The 15910-nt window shown below is 52.5% G+C and overlaps 4 protein-coding genes across 6 annotated transcripts in view; 2 read left to right on the plus strand and 2 right to left on the minus strand.

The window, feature by feature from the left end:
* The window catches only part of CBL (Cbl proto-oncogene), an 87922-nt gene extending 87117 nt beyond the window's left edge, over nt 1–805 (minus strand). For both annotated transcript variants that reach the window (XM_036860186.1, XM_036860185.1), the window contains exon 1: nt 488–805. In XM_036860186.1, coding sequence (XP_036716081.1) covers nt 488–682 — 195 coding nt within the window. In that variant the 5' untranslated portion in view covers nt 683–805. The remainder of the gene's footprint in view (nt 1–487) is intronic.
* On the plus strand, nt 774–10367 carry CCDC153 (coiled-coil domain containing 153; the record flags this gene model as incomplete). Its single annotated transcript, XM_036859955.1, is given in 8 exon segments — nt 774–1031; nt 5953–6034; nt 6452–6517; nt 7054–7173; nt 7673–7765; nt 9802–9932; nt 10198–10230; nt 10233–10367. Coding segments are annotated over 8 exon segments (891 nt in total), but the record flags the coding sequence as incomplete, so codon positions are not given.
* LOC118899120 (ragulator complex protein LAMTOR5) lies at nt 8408–9004 on the plus strand. Its single transcript, XM_036860189.1, has one exon. The coding sequence runs from the start codon at nt 8443–8445 to the stop codon at nt 8716–8718; it is 276 nt and encodes a 91-aa protein (XP_036716084.1). The 5' UTR covers nt 8408–8442; the 3' UTR covers nt 8719–9004.
* Nucleotides 10368–10867: 500 nt separating the features above from the next.
* Nucleotides 10868–15759, minus strand: PDZD3 (PDZ domain containing 3). 2 transcript variants are annotated; one of them, XM_036860187.1, is made up of 11 exons: nt 15655–15754; nt 15260–15287; nt 15037–15110; nt 14492–14703; nt 14033–14222; nt 13806–13942; nt 13337–13541; nt 12917–13113; nt 12598–12816; nt 12256–12456; nt 10868–12001 (listed from the first exon to the last, which is right to left on the minus strand). In XM_036860187.1, the coding sequence occupies exons 1-11, from the start codon at nt 15668–15670 to the stop codon at nt 11972–11974; spliced, it is 1509 nt and encodes a 502-aa protein (XP_036716082.1). In that variant the 5' UTR covers nt 15671–15754; the 3' UTR covers nt 10868–11971. The 2 variants fall into 2 exon arrangements, with proteins under 2 accessions (XP_036716082.1, XP_036716083.1); XM_036860188.1 differs by lacking the exon at nt 10868–12001 and having other exon boundaries at nt 12367–12456; nt 12917–13202; nt 15655–15759.
* Nucleotides 15760–15910: the final 151 nt, after the last annotated feature.

The following is a 15910-nucleotide window of genomic DNA, read 5'->3' on the forward strand; positions in this document are numbered from 1 at the left end:
TCTCAATCAGAGCCCGTAAACCTAATTCCCTAGTCAGAGCTCATCCAGCTAACAGTCCCAGCCGGTAAATCAAGCGCTCTTCCTCACCCCCTCCCTCCTATCTCCCGGGGCCAACTCCGTGACCCACATCCCTACACCCTGCACAGAGCCGCAAACTCTGCACCCCCATTATACTTCCTCCCTGGTGGCTCCCCAGTTACCCTTCACCCCAGCCGCCACCCCATCTTTGTCTCGCAACCCCAAACACACACCTCAACGTTCCCTCACTCCCAACCGCAGCCCTTCCCCCACCGCCGACCCCCATCCTCCCGGTCTCCTCCCCACCCCCATATTCCCCACCCCTGCGCCCCGTCACCCCAGCTCCTCGCCTCCCCAGCCTCGCATGACCCGTCCCCTCCCCCAGCTTCCTCTGTCCCTTCCTTCCCGTCCCTCGGCCCCTCCGCCCACGCCCACCCCTGCTCCCGCGGGTCCTCTGCAGGCCTTTCACCTTGTCCATGAGCTTCCAGCACTTCTCCACCATCTTCTTGTCCACGGTCCCCGGAGGGTGGGGGCTGAGGTGGTGGTGGTGATGGTGGTGCGGCTGGAAGGCGTCCTTCATGAGCCCGATCAGGCCGCCCGAGCCCGAACCCCCGGAGCCGCCGCCGCCCCCGGCCCCAGAGCTCTTTTTCACATTGCCGGCCATAGCCCGGGGAGGGTTAGGGGCCCAGCCGCGTCCGCCGGCTCCGCTTGGCTGCGAGTGAGGGAAAGAAGGAGGGCGTGAAGGAGGGGCCTCTCCCGGCCGCCGCCGTCACAGCCGCCGGCCGTCCGGGCGGAGGGAGGGGCGGTCGCGGGGAGGGGAGTGGGCGGCGCCGGGAGCGTGGGTCCGCGCGGGCGCGCCCCTTAAGAGAGCGCGATCCCAGGGGCGGGAGGAGCGCGCGGAGTGGGCGGCCGCGTCCGGACTGGGGAGCGACCCCTCCTGTGCCACCCCCTCCCGAGCCACAGCTCCCGGAAAGCTGCGGCCAAGTTTCCGCGCCGTCTCCCCCGCCCCTACCGTGAGTGGCGGTGGGGGGCGGCGGGGTGGGGGAGTGCTGCCCAGGCGGAACCTTCGCGCTGCGCCCCCTGCTGGAGGAGCGGGGAAAGGGCGGGGCGGGGTCTAACGTGGAGCCTGCGCACTAGGCAGAAGCCGAGCCCTCCGTGTTCCTTGTGGGTTGTGGGATGACCCTCCTGGAGGCGGTCATTGGGCTATTTAAATTAAGACAGGTGGCCGCAGAAAGAATCTGAACTTCAAGTCTTTACCCCACACCTGACAAATGAGGAAATTGAACTTAAAGTTGTTTGCTTCTTAACACTGTGGGAGAAAAAGGGAAATTTTTTCCCCACTCCCTAGTGTTTTAAACTCCTAGTTAAGTCAGGACCAAGGACAGGAATGTGAATGCTGCAGATTGTTGCATCCTGATTAGATCCCAGAAAGGCTTGAGACACTTAGGCCTCGAGCTCTTCTTCCAGGCCCTTTGACCCTTCTGAAAACAAAACACTTCCCCCTTTTTTTGCTTTGAACACAAGTTCCTTTTCTGGAAATTGAATATGTACTTAATATTCCCCTGCTCAGCGCACTGCACCACAGGTGGGCACCACCAGCATCGAGCCCTGACCACAGAAACCTGAGCTTCAAGCCCTGGCCTGAGGAGTCCTCGCTCCTCCCAGGGAAGAGCAATGCAGTTCCCAGTCATTTCCACTTTTCTAGTCTCAAAGTTCCGCTGGAAGAACTTTGAAAAAAAGAACCTCTCTCCCAAAGAAGGAAGTGCCCTGCCCTAATTTGCTAATTCTGAGCCTCAGCTTTGGGAGCATGCAGGCCCTGGTGTCTCAATAAGTACTCACTTCCGCCTTAGATACCCCACCTGGCTCTTCTCCAAACTCTTGACTGATTAGGGAATTAAGCTTATCAAACAGTCCTGTAAGAGGGGAAAAAATATCCTTGTCTGCAATTCAATGGCCTGTATCTAAGATTGATTGCGGAGTCAAAATTATCATTTCCTATCAGTAGAATTTCCATTCGTCAATTCCTACCTAGAAAGAGTTAAAATGTCTAAAGAAAACATATAGACAAAGCTCTTAGATAATTGTCAAAACTTCCCATCCCTAGTGCGTCCACCCTTAGTTGCAGGCTCTCCTTTCCTCTCCCTTGGTCTATTGAAACCTTTTCCTCACTGATTTCCCTGCCACCTCCAATCCATGCTGCCACCAGACCAGTGTTCCTAAAGTATAGGTCTGACAGCATAAAGCAAAACAAAACAAAAAACTTTAAACGCTCCCCATTGCCTCCTGAATGAAATTAACAGTTATGATCTAACTCCAAACTACCTTGCAGTTTTATACTATTCCAGTACATATATCCTATGCTGGGTGACTCACCAACTCACAAAATACCACAATTCTTTCTTTTTTCATCACTATTACTCAGAGCATTCCCTCTGCCTAAAGAGTGCTACTAAAGTCCAATCCATTTTTTTATACTCAACTCAAATATTGTCCTCCTTACCAGACAGTCCTCCTCTAAATTTCCGTAATCATCTATTTCTCACCTGCCACACATTAATTTATGCTATATTGTCTTATCGACTTTGGTCTTCCACAGTACTTAGCACAGTGTAGACATGCAAGGGTACTTTTTCCCCTCGTAGTCAAATCCTAGATTTTATGGAGTATAGGTCAAGAAATTAACCCTTGGAGCTGTGTATGAACCTGTAGGTCATCTTCACAATGTACATCATCATTGTACATCTCTGGCTTGGTTTAAGGCTTCCAATTTGCATTATGTTCAGTATGGTCTGTATAGAATGGAATTGTAAAATTGGCACTCTGTTTCTGCTGCAGTAAGCCCTATTTCTTTTTTTTATTATTATTTATTTATTTATTTACTTACTTATTTTTGGCTCCGTTGGGTCTTTGTTGTTGCGCGCGGACTTTAGATGCGGCGAGCAGGGGCTACTCTTCGTTGTGGTGTGCGGGCTTCTCATTGCAGTGGCTTCTCTTGTTGCGGAGCACAGGCTCTAGGCGCGTAGGCTTCAGTAGTTGTGGCACGTGGGCTCAGTAGTTGTGACTCGCGGGCACTAGAGCGCAGGCTCAGTAGTTGTGGCACACGGACTTAGTTGCTCCGCGGCATGTGGGATCTTCCCGGACCAGGGCTTGAACCCGTGTCCCCTGCTTTGGCAGGCAGATTCTTAACCACTGCACCACCAGGGAAGTCCCCATATTTCTTTTAATATATGATGACCTATATTTGTCTCACATTTGAATGAAGTAGAGAGGGTGACGCTTCTCTCCTCTGTATCTCTTTAAAACCCCCAGAAGGGATCCTATTCAAAGGAAGACAGAGTTCTGCTGAAATGATTGTTCCTGTTTTCATTTAGGAACTGAGGTTAATGAAGAAAGAAAGAAAGATTGACCTTTCTTTCACAATTTTCACTTGGCTTGTTTTCAAAATGTGCTGGAGATTGAATTGTTGATCACAATGTCATTCTCATTCCTGGATTATTCTAGAGCTGGCTCAGTTTGTATCACATCATGTGACCTGTGGCAATTTTCTTATTCCATTTCACCTTCGCCCCAAACCACATCCTCTCTGCACCTGAAAGTCGGTTGACTGAATATATTTGAAAAGTAAATGCTCTTCTGAGACACGATATGTTGTTTATACTCTGTAATTTCTGTCCTCAATATGGGACTCCGTGCATCAGCACAACAGAGACACTAATTATTCTATTCAAAAGTCCTCAAACAGGCTTCTGGATGAAGGGAGGGACCAGGACAGGAACCTCTACTGCATTCCTACTCAGGGAGAGGGGGTTCTGGGGGGAGGGGGAGGGGAATAAATGAAAAACATGCTTCAAGATTAGAAGAAAAATCTCCAATTTGGGAGATGTGCACAAGGTTATCTGACACTGAGGTACAAGAAGAGTAAGCAACGGGAAGGACAAGGCCAGTTCTTCTCTTTACTCTGTAAAATGTCCCCCGGGTCAGAGAGGTACCCTGCAGCCACGAAGGTGACAAATACATATCGTCAGCCTCTGCCTGAATCTGTCTGCTCCCTAGAGGAAGGATTTTTTCCCCCAGATCTCATGGCTGTTTCTTCAGATCTGTTCCTAACAACAGGCAATTGACCAAAAATGACCAAAAAATGTTGAGGAAGACAGAGATAGAAATATCTAAAGAAAGAGTCAGCAGTTCCCTTAATCCGCAAGGGGAAAAGCCCTGAAGTTTCTGCTGTTTTCATTCTAGCCAGTATGGTGTCCAGAGATCCCAGTGACAGACAGACAACAAGGCTCCCAGTAGCACAGGGCTGGAGAGAGGGGGTGGGGGACGAGGGCTGCTGACCAGGGCAAGCCACTCGTCATTGTCCCTTCCCCAGATTTATTTTTCCAACTCTTCATGACTCCAGCAAGAAGCATCCCTAAGGGGGGGTACCCCCCCCCCCGCAACATTGCTCAGTAAATAATTTAAATAGAAAAACGCAGGACTCAGTAGAAGGTCAAGTAAGTCCGCTAGAGGGAGCCCCAACCAACTCAGTACGGCAGGGAGCCAAGCCAAGCAAGGTATTTTCTCAGCACCTGTCTGCAAGTCAACCACAGACCGGAATACAGGAAAAGAGGCAGTACATTAAGTCACAATGAGAGAAGACAGTCCTGTAAATACCCAGGGAAAATCCAGGCCTTTCAAGATTTACAAAATCAAAGATTTCTTTTTTATTTTTTGGCCGCACGCTGTGGCTTGCAGGATCTTATTTCCCCAACCAAGGATCGAACCCGTGCCCCTTGCAGTGGAAGCGCAGAGTTCTAACCACTGGACAGCCAGGGAATGCCCCAAAATCAAAGATTTAAAGACCAGGAAACTGAGGCTGAGCAAGTTTAAATGGCTTGCTCAAGTTTACATATCCGGACGGAGCGGATAAGAACTCACAACTCCTATCTCTAACCAGTGCCCTTTCTTCTCCATTTGCATCTCTCTATGTCAACACCCTGGGGTCCTGGGTCTACCTCTCCTTTGCGTCTCATTTCTCTGAAAGGGGAAACTCTCTCAACCACCTTCTTCTGCACTTCTTTCCTTCATACACCACAGAGTGCCTTCCTGAAGGAGAGCTTCCATTTTAAACCTAATAATGTCATTTTGTTGATGAGACCTTGGGATGTGTAAATTGCCCAAAATGGCTACTGTCAGTCCTTTTCCTCTGTATCAGCACAACAGCATTATTTCAGATGTGTAAATCTGTAATTTGTAAGTCTCCAAATTGCAGGCTGTGCTACAGAGAAGTGAATCACAGATGATCGGCTCCAAAGCCCTTTCTCCTCAAACTACACTTAGGATTTGGGGATAAGGAGAGTATTGGCCCTCTGAGACCTTGGTATTTTAAGCTTTGTATTTAGTCCCTTCTACCTTCCTATGAACACCATGTTTCCCAGTTGCCCGGACAACATGCAGCCTCCAGAAACCCAACCTTCCAGTTCTCAGTCCCGCCCCCGACGGAAATTTGCCACTCTGGATTGGTTCCCAGAACCCAGTCTCCTCCTCTGGCTCCTAGATCATTGGGCCTTTTCTCTGCCCCTCCTCGTGAGTGGGTCACACCACAGGGAGACACAACAGAGGCAAGAGAAGGTCTTGCAGGAAGGAAGAGGCAGGGTAAGGGTGATGGGAAGAGGAAAGGGACCAGGTACTGAGCTTTGTTTTCTCTGAAAGAGGATTGAGAGGAATGATTTCTGTACTTAGAACCTGACCGGTAGAGAGAAACAACTCCATCCTTCCCAGTGGCCTCAGCCTTGCCTAAGTTTCCAAGGCAACCAGGAACAGAAGCTTCTGAAAAGTATAAGAAACAGAGTTGGAGACTAGAACACTAATTCTCCTGGGACTCCTGGTTCAGTCTAGGGGTCAGGAAAGCAGCTCCATGTCCAGACCTAAATACGAGTCCCCTCTCTCCCCCAGGACAGCAAGGAAATACGACCTAAGACCAAAGAAAAAGGGACAAAAGCTGGGACACAGAAGAAGAAAAGGAATGCAGCTGTTGGTGAGTCAGGCTGGGTGGAGGTGAGTGCCCCCTGCCTCTCCACGTTCTGGCTCAGAGACCGAGCAGAGGTCCTCCAGAGAGAATTCAGCCCTCTGCATGATAAGACGGAGCTGTCTTGACCCTCCTCCTTCATATCTGCATCCAGGTTCCATGGAGCTGGGGAAGTGGGGAAATCAACACCCATGCCCATCTGAACCCCCTCTGGCTCTGTGCCTTCCTTATGTATTCATTACACATCTTTTGAGTACCTGCCATGTGCTGGGCAGTGAACTCATTAGACTTTGCCATTAGAGATCCCTCATTTAGTGGTCCTGAGATCTGCAAAAGAAAAAGTCCAGGGTGTGGGATGAGGATGGGAGGGGAGTAGGTAAGGCTGAGATCCTGACAAGCTGAGGCTCTGCCATCTTGCCAGGGCAGATGTGGAGACTGAATCCATGCACAGGCTGGCACTGCTGGAAAAGGAGCTGCTCCAAGACCACTTGGGTAAGAAGGGTGGAAGTTCTGGGGGCAATAGAGGTGGGACAATGGGCATTTCTGTATCCCTGGGAGCTTGAAGGGTTGGAGCTATGGTGGAGGGCTGAGCTGATCTCTAACCATCCCCTAGTGGAAAAAGATTGTCAAGAGTTGGGGTTGTGAGGAAACGGTGGGCAGTAAGGGTTGATAAAGGCAGCTATTTTTTTCTTAATTTTTTGTCCACACCACGCGGAATGACGGTTCCCTGACCAGGGATCGAACCCTCATCCCCTGCGGTAGAAGCACGGAGTTCCAATCGCTGGACTGCCAGGGAAGTCCCAAGGCAGCTACTTTTCATAGCCAGAACACAGAGGGAGTTTGCGCTTCTTAATAACGAAGAGCCTGTAGGATTCTAGGGGGGAAATAAAACAAACACCAGAATGACAATGAGAGGCTGGCAGCCTGCTGCCAGGTTTCCAAAGGCGGGCAGAGTCCGTCAAGGCCATGGGGGCTGACTTAGTGGGGTCCCCAGCCAGTCCTGAGGGCTGCTCTGGGACTGTTCACAGCTCTGTGGAGGGATGAGACCCGCTGAGCCAAGGCTTCTGAAGACCGGCTGAAGCAGAGGATACAAGAACTGGAGGCTGAACTGGAGGGGGCCCGGAGTGAAGGGAAGGCCATATATGCAGGTGTGCAGTTGATGAAGCAGGTGGGCAGGAGACAGGGGCCTGGAAGAGGACACCCAAGGGGGCCAGAGGATGCTGGGTAGGGAGACAAGGAGGACTCCCATCTGCCATGCCTAGTCTCAGCCTTCCCAGCACACACAAGAATCCTGAAGGAACCAAACAAAGGCCTCTGGGATCTTGGGCAGGGACCTTCCACGATGGCCCATGCCACGCGCTTGATGCTGTGTGGGTTACAAAACGCAGCCACAGCCTTTATCTCATTCATCCCGTGGGACTGAGTGGGGAGAAGGGCCTGAATCCCCATCCTGAGTGGCAGGGGGAAGGCGACCTTGTTTCCTAGCTCCTTCCCCAGCTTCTCAGAATCACCACAAGAAGAACCAAAAGGCCTTTATGCACCTGCCCCACTGGACCAAGCAGAGCCCTCCCCACTCACAACTTCCCATCCTTTCTCCATCGCTCTGTCCCCACCTGGGTCCCTGGCCACCCACCGTCCCCACCACAGAGATGAGTCTTCAGTGCTGCACCCTGCAGGAGGCGATGGAGACCCACAGCAGGCAGCTGGCGGAGGAAGTGAGGGGCCTTCGGGAGCAGTTAGGTGGGCTTCCCCACCCTCGAAGCCCTTTCTCTCGGAGGATCACTGCCGCTGTCCAGACTGAAGAGGTGGATTTAGGATGGTTCTTCTCTAGAAGACTGCAATCTAAGCTCTCATACTGCTTTCCCCACTGACTTTCCCACCATTGAGAATTGCAGCAGACGGTTCAGGATGGCAAAAAAAAAAAAAAAAATCTTAAGTTATAAGAAGAAGACCTAAGTCTCTCACCCCATTTCCCTCTCTCAATGGTGTCTCCAAATCCAGTTCTAACTCCCAACCACCGCCATGTCTCCCATAAGCAAAACATATTCCCGGGCTTCCCGGTGGCGCAGTGGTTGAGAATCTGCCTGCCAATGCAGGGGACACGGGTTCGAGCCCTGGTCTGGGAAGATCCCACATGCCGCGGAGCAACTAGGCCCGTGAGCCACAACTACTGAGCCTGCGTGTCTGGAGCCTGTGCTCCGCAACAAGAGAGGCCCGCACATCGCGATGAAGAGTGGCCCCCGCTTGCCGCAACTAGAGAAAGCCCTTGCACAGAAACAAAGACCCAACACAGCCAAAAATAAAATAATAAATAAATAATAAATTAATTTTTTTAAAAAAACAGTACAAATAATTTTTTTAAAAAAACAAAACATGACCCGAGACCAGCGGCGAAGAAGGAGGCGACTCGCGGCGAGATGGAGGCAACCTTAGAGCAGCACTTGGAGGACACAATGAAGAATCCATCCATTGTTGGAGTCCTGTGCACAGATTCACAAGGACTCAATTTGGGCTGCCGCGGAACCCTGTCAGATGAGCATGCTGGGGTGATATCTGTTTTAGCCCAGCAAGCAGCTAAGCTAACCTCAGACCCCACTGATATTCCTGTGGTGTGTCTAGAATCAGATAATGGGAACATTATGATCCAGAAACACGATGGCATCACAGTGGCAGTGCACAAAATGGCCTCTTGACATCTTGTATCAGTTCTCCAGCAGCTTGTCATGGGGACTCAATCGTACCTTACGTTAATTATCTTATAGAGCTATTAGAGTTCCCGTAATTAGGCCATTCATGTAATGTGCATTGGGCACTTTTCTATTAATTTTAGAGTAAGCTGCTTTTTGACACTCTGGATTGACTTATCAAAATACTAGTTAAGGGAAGTATGTTTTGAAGCAACAGGTTTAGGTCACTTTGTATACAGAATTTTGTTATGTTTAATAAAACTGGTTGGAGGAAAAAAAGAAAAAAAACAAAACAAAACATATTCCCGCTTAGTTTGGCTGATTTTTATAATGAAACCAAGCTTAAATGAAACTGTTTAACTTACTTATTTCCTTATCTTCAAGGCCTAATGCATGGTAGGTCCTAAATAACTATTTGCTAACAAATGAGTGAGCTTCTAAATAAGCATATACATGTATGTGTGTGTATATATATATATATATATATATATATATATATATAAGCTTTTGCTCTCTTCCCTCTTGGTAACAGGATACAGTTGAAAAATTTTAGCATGGTGCACAGATTTTCCACAATTTTGGCCTCAAATTTTCTTATCCTAAAATAGCTTTAGTTTAGCTATAGATATCCAAGAGCTGCTTATCTGCCACGCAGGCCCTGAGCCCCTTTCCTAATCTTTGCCTTATCTCAAATTTAAATGCAGTCAGCATTTATGAAGCATTTCCTGCATACTAGGTGCTTTCCCATACATTATCACATTTAACTCTCACGGCAAGCCTGTGAAGTATGGGTCATTTTCTCTATAAAGATGAAGAAACTGAGTCTCAGAGAGAGATATGTCAGACATTACACAAGTAGTAAATGACAACCAGATTTGGGACCCAGATCTCTTGTCCCAAGCCCACTCTCTCTACTCTACCTTAATGGTATATTTCAGCTCTTTATAGGAACTGTGGGAAAGTTGATGGCTCTGGGGAAGTCTGGAATGATCCCACTCAAGTTCTGCTCTTTGGGTACCTTTGGAGACTCTGTTCAAGGGTAGAGTGTCACCACCCTGTCCTCTTTCATCCTTCTGCCCCCGTCCCCAGAGATGTGCCACAGGGAGGCTGCGGCTACACAGAGAGAGGCCGTGCAGGCCCTTGGAGAGTGGGACTGAACTCTGGCTCAGCTTCGGGCCCACGTGGCAGACATGGAGGCCAAATATGAGGAAATCTTACATGTAAGCCCTACCCTCTGAAGGCCAGCCATCCCGATGCCCAGCACCCCCCCAAAATCCCAGCTAGTGTGACAATGACAGACCAGGGGGAAAGGAAAAGAAACATCTCCATAGGGGACTCTGCTCTATCTTAAGGGGATACAACCATGCCTGCCCACTAAGAATAAGAGCTCTGAGAAAACACTGGCTAGGAAAGCTTACAGACCAACCTGGGACACCCCTCCTCCAGCCCTCTCCCTTCCTGAGATCTGAAGCTTGGTGTCTGCAGGACAGCCTGGACTGGCTCTCGGCCAAACTGAGAGCCGTCAAGCCTCAGTGGGATGGGGCTGTGCTGAGACTCCACGCCCGGCACAAGGAGCAGCTCCGCCAGTTTGGACTCAACCCCCTGGATCTTTGACTGTGAGCCTCTAGTCTCTGGGGCCCTCTGAGGCCCCAGCAATAAAGCTGTCTGGATGTAGAACTCAACAGGACTGTGGGCTGTGATTTTTGGCAGAGATGAGTGCCCCTCATGGGAACATCTCAGTTCTGGGCTGACCCATTACCCTGAAGACTGAATAAGAAGAGAGAAATTTGACAAGGTCTCAACTTCTCTCCTAGAGAAACTGGGTCCCACCCCTTGAGCCTGAGGCCCTTTTGGTCACCCTACCTCCACCGACACCAACAAAGGCAGCCAGATTTGTCGGGAAAGGCCATTTCTATAATAGACCAACAGTGTGACCAGGCACCAGCTCCCACAATCCTAAGGTGCCCACAGAGGGAAGGTGCAGCCGGTCTCCAAATTCCTGCAATATACCCAACAGTCCTGGAGTCATGCTTAGGGCAAATTCCAGGTGGCTTCAATCCTAGCCGGCCCCACAGCCCACCGGGAAAGGGAAAACTCTCCGTTTCTCCTCTATTTTACTACAACGTTCTCAGTTCTACTTCATTTCTGGTGAAACGTGGAGGGGGGAGGTTTCCCACACCAAGTAATTCTCCGTAGACACAATTTAACTTTTGTGTTACAATTTAACTCAATTCCGACACTTTCTACTTGGAGGTACCATCAGATCCCGCAGGTTAAGGGCTCTGTCCCACAGACTGCCCTCGACCTCAAATACCAATCTCGAGTCCAGGTTGTCACTTGTGCCTCTGACCTACTAGCTATCACTCAGAGGTTCCCACAACCCCCTCCTTGGGTTCAAACATTTGCTAGAGCGATTGAACTCAGGGAAACAGTTTACTTACTAGATTACCAGTTTATTATAAAGAACACAACTCAGGAACAGCCAGAGGGAAGAGATACACCGGCGAGGTATGAGCATGGAAGCTGCATGCCCTCTCCAGGTGCGCCACCCTCCCAGCACCTCCACGTGTTCAGCAATGCGGAAAGCTCTCTGAAACTGTCCTTTTGGGTTTCTATGGAGGCTTCATTATGTAGGCATGATCCATCGATCCATTGAACACTGGTGATTAACTCAACCTCCAGCCCCTCTCCCCTCCCAGGAGGTTGAGGGTAGGGGTGGGGGGTGGGCACTGAAAGGTCCAACCCTCTAATCACATGACTGGTTGCCCTGGAAACCTGTGCCCCATTCTCAGGTGCTTGTCAAGAGTCATCTCATTAACAAAACTAGGTGTAGTTGAAAGGGGCTTATTGTCAAAAACAGAAGACAGCTTTATCTGTCTTACTACTTAGGAAATTCCAAGGATTTTAGGAGCTCTGTGCCAGGAAAGGGTATGAAGGCCAAACATATATTTCTTGTTATAAATCACAAAATCATACCACTCATCTCAGGCAGATCATCATCCTTGGCGCACAGCTCCCAAAGATCCCACATGACTTCCTTTGGAATCAAAGGGGAGGCTCCCTCGTGGGCCCACCTGAGGCCTCTGGCCACACCCTCTTCCAGGAGGTGGGCCCATGGGAAGGGAGGGAGGCCAAGGACTATCCTGTGATTGGAGGTAACCGGAGTCCTAGAGCTGCAGCTTCTAGTTTAAAGAGAGCATCTCAGCTCCCACCACCTCAGGCTGGAGAGTGGAGACAGGAAAGCCAGGCATAGGGGGTGCTACAGTAGATCTGAGGCTACAGCCCAGTCCTAAGCAGAGAAAGAAGGGAAGAGGTCATTCAGAGACGAGAAGAGTTCCCTTTCCCTGCGCCCTCCCCCCTCACTGGGATGCCCAGGAATGGGGCTTCTTCCCTGGGTCCTTCTGTCCCCACCTACCATGGCCTAAAGTCCCAACCTGAGTGGCCCACACTGCTCCACGCTGCAGCCTCCCGCTCTGCCCTCTTCTCTGGCTACCCTCTGTCCTCTTCTGGCAGCTCACAATCCATCCGCCTCTCCTTCCTCACCTCTCCAGACCCTGGCGGAATCCAGGCTTCCAAGCCCTGCTGAGATCTGGCCGTCAGCTTCAGGCATAGGGGTGGCTCTGCCTCAGCCAGCTGCTGAAGTCTTTCCAGGTCATTCTCTCCGCCCATGGGATACCCGTTCACCTCCAGAATCACATCTCCCATTTGCAGTCCTGCCCGGGCAGCTGAGCCTCCTAGGGTCACCTGGTGGAATGGGGGGATGTAGAGCTTGGAACACCACGGAAAAGTCTGCTGGGTGTACTGAGGCTCTGGGAGGGAAGCAGAGGAAGACTTGTCAAGAGGCAAATGATTGAGAAGATCCAAGGTCCCTGGGGCATCAGTCACCTGGGAGATGAAGAGATGAGGCCCACTGGCCACACAGCTGAGTCGGAAGCCATAGCCACCGCCAGGCCCAGGGTACAGGAAGCACTGGCGGAAGCCGCAGGGGACGGTTGTGTCTTCAACTGGTGGGTCCTTGGTCTCAACCAGAGAGGCTGAGCCGGTATCCTGGGGAGGGTCGGGAGCCTCTGTGCTCTCCAAGAAGAGAAGTGGGGACAAGCGAACCTGGAAAAGAGGAAGATAGGACAAACCCTGCTGCTTCTCCCCCCACCCAAGCCCTGCTCTCTTCCTGCCCCCTCTCCAGCCCCCGCCCCTCAGCTCGCACCATGTTGAAGAAGCGGTCAGCCTCAGGGTCAACGACAATGAGCGAGACGCAGGAGCCCTGCGCCCGGATCTTGGACACTGTCTCTTCATGGCCCAGCCCTTCCACGCTCTCCCCAGCCACAGCCACCAGCCGGTCCCCAGCCTGCATCCCGGCCTTCTCCGCTGGCAGTCCTGGGTCCACCTCCCACAGGAACTGACCTGGGATGCAGACATCCTCACTGCTCCTTCCCACTGACCCCCAGTGCCGGCCCAGGCCACTGTATGCACACCGGGGGGCTGACCCGGGGCTGCACAGGAGGAGGAGGCCCGGGATGGGGTTCAGCCAGGGCCACCAGTTGTGTGCACTGAGAGGTGTATATATACACTTGTGTGCCCACCCCAAGGCCCACCTTCCAGCCCCGCCCCCAGGGCTCCCACTCACCGAGCCGACCGTCAAGGCCCTTCTCCTCTCGGAGCATGAACCCGAAGCCCTGGGGCCCTTTCTCTAGATGCAGACAGCGGGGCTTGGTGGGCAGTGCCCAGCCCTCTGCCAGGGGTGCAGCCAGGGGCATTCCCAGCTGGCGACACTGTTCCTCCACCTCTGGCCCTGCCACCAGCAGGGTCACCTGCTTGCCACTCTGCCAAAGCTGTGGGGACACAGCAGGGCATCGGCATCAACCTCCTGGGTAGGGAGGGCAGAGGCAGGCACCTCCTCACAGCCCCTCTTCCCAGGCCCAGGAATGAGGCACTAGGGAAGGGAGGGGAGGGCCTAGCACAGAGTGCAAAGGGAAGGATGGTGACAGAGGTACAAGATCGGATCAGGCGATTAGGCGCGTCGAGGAGTCGTCTGCTTCCCGAGGCAGGGACCAGGCCCAGAGGGGTGAGGACGGATGGGAAACAGGCAGTCGTACCTTCTTGCTGAGTTGGTTATGCGTGAACTTCTCCACGCTGACCCCATTCACTTCTAGCAGTCGGGCCCCAGGGGGCACTCCTGCCCGCTCAGCTGCTCCTCCAGTGCTCAGCACTAACCAGAAAGGACCCCGATGTCCTGGAAGCCCAAACAGCAAGATTCTGCCTGCTGCCTGCCCAGAACAGGGCTGAGATTCCCCTCCTGACCCCTCCCGAGCTCTAAGCTCACCTTGGGTGATACTGAAGCCAAAGCCACCCTCGTCTTTCACTACGTGGCACAGCCGAGGCCGGACCCCTCGGCCGAGAGTGGGACAGAGGTGGGCATCGTTCCCCCGCTGAGCTAGGGCCACCTCATGCACGTGCTGCGCCAAAACCGTCAGCAATACCCGAGGACCGCTGGCCCGGATGCGGCGTATCACCTGAACGGTGGGCACACGGAGCAGGCTTGGGCTGGCCCCTCTTGCCAGCTTCCCCTCCCTGGAAGCTACACTTTTCACCATGGGAACCAGCTCTCTGGAGGGTTTCACGCAACCATTTGGACCTGGGCATCCCTAAATTCTGGGAGATGGGGGAGGTTGAGGCTTGGGTCCTGCCCCCATATACCCAGGGAGGTGACCAACCGGCTTCTGTCTCCCTGAGGTGCTATAGAATGTTCTCCTGTAACACAGGGGTCCCAGCCCAACCTCACCACTGAATAGTCTTCATGTTCCACGACATGGTTGTTCACCCCCAGGATCCGATCTCCTTCCCGAAGACCCTGGCGCTGGGCAGAGGCGCCTGGCTCCACCCTGCACACCACATGCCCAGCCCTGCCCCGCTGCTGCTGCAAGTGGAAGCCAAAACTCCTGCCCTCCTCTCTGTTCAGCAGATAGAAGCGAGGTCGTTCCAGGCTCCAGAGATCTGGAAGGGGAGGTGGGCAGCAGAAAAGGGGGAGGAGAGGGGACATGACCCAAGTACCAGTCACCTTGTGTCTGGCAGACCCTGCCCCTGTGATAGAACACCAGACAGGCTTCTGCCCAGTTTGGTATTGGGGAGCGGGGCTGAACACGGCCCAGGCAGAGTGGGGGGGACAGAAGGAAATGCCTGGCCCCCTTCCACCTCCACGCGGTTACTCCCACCAAGGCTGTTATCAGAGGGAGACAGAGTGAGTGGTTACCAAGGAGACGGGAAGCTGTGTGGAGCCCTGGTGGCTCTGGGGAAAGGAAACGGTTGCCCCAAGTGGTGGGGGGTTACCAGAGGGCTCGTGGTCTTCAGCCAGGGAGAGCACAGGATTATCAATGCCCAGTTTGGGGTTAAACTCAAACTTCCTGCAAGGAAGCAAGTCAAGCAGGTAGGAGAAAACTGACATCCCGACTTGGGTCCCAGGCTCGCCTTGAGGTGCTAATGGCAGCTGAAGAGCTTCCCCACCTTCAATCCCTCCTCCCCTTGCCCCAATCCTTCACAGCACGGCACTTACGGGGCCAAGGAAGCTGTGTCCTGAAGATCTGCTGGGAAAAGAAGGGGTGAGGGGAGGAGAGGCATATTCTGCCTCCCGAGACTCCTCTTCCACGGTCATTAACTGAAAGGACTTCGGGGAACCCCCAAATTCAGGACTCGCTCCAAAAGGGTCTTCCCTTCCCCTTCCTTCCCCTCCCCGGCCAAGGCCTGATATGCGCAGAAATCTGAGCGTATCAGTACAGGGCGTGGACCAGGAAGGCAGACACATCCACCCACTCACCTCTCCCCTCCTGACTTCCAGTCTATTTGCCTCAGGGCTCCAAGCCCCAGTACCAAGTGTGTCCTGGTCCCAAAGCCTTCCAATCTGCCCTCTGCCCTAAAGTCCCCCCCAGAGGATTTCTCCTGGCCTCTTACCTGCAGCTGCCTCCATGGTTGGATCAGCGAGCCAGGCTCAGTGTAGGGACAAGGTCCATCGAAACCAGCTGACCCTCCCACCTACCCCGCCACGTCCCGCCTCCTCCAAGACGCTGCCTTGGAAGCAGTCGGTAATGGTTAACGGGAGGAGAGTCTTGTCCTCTGGGGAAGTGTGTATGTCCCTCCTGCCCTATTCTTGAGCCCCGACTTCCTCAGGAGACTCTGCTGCCGTCCCAGTTCCCCCTCTGCACAGAGA

The sequence above is a fragment of the Balaenoptera musculus genome, chromosome 8 (assembly GCF_009873245.2).
Source record: "Balaenoptera musculus isolate JJ_BM4_2016_0621 chromosome 8, mBalMus1.pri.v3, whole genome shotgun sequence".
Taxonomy (NCBI): Eukaryota; Metazoa; Chordata; class Mammalia; order Artiodactyla; family Balaenopteridae; genus Balaenoptera; species Balaenoptera musculus.

Bases quoted from the DNA above. Each gene is read 5' to 3' on its own strand.
- LOC118899120 (XM_036860189.1), top strand. From the start codon at position 8,443: ATGGAGGCAACCTTAGAGCAGCACTTGGAGGACACAATGAAGAATCCA.
- PDZD3 (XM_036860187.1), bottom strand. The intron at 13,943-14,032 runs GTGAGCTTAGAG...TTGGGCTTCCAG, and splicing joins TGGCTTCAGTATCACCCAAG to GACATCGGGGTCCTTTCTGG. The intron at 12,457-12,597 runs GTGACTGATGCC...CCATTCCACCAG, and splicing joins CTCATCTCTTCATCTCCCAG to GTGACCCTAGGAGGCTCAGC.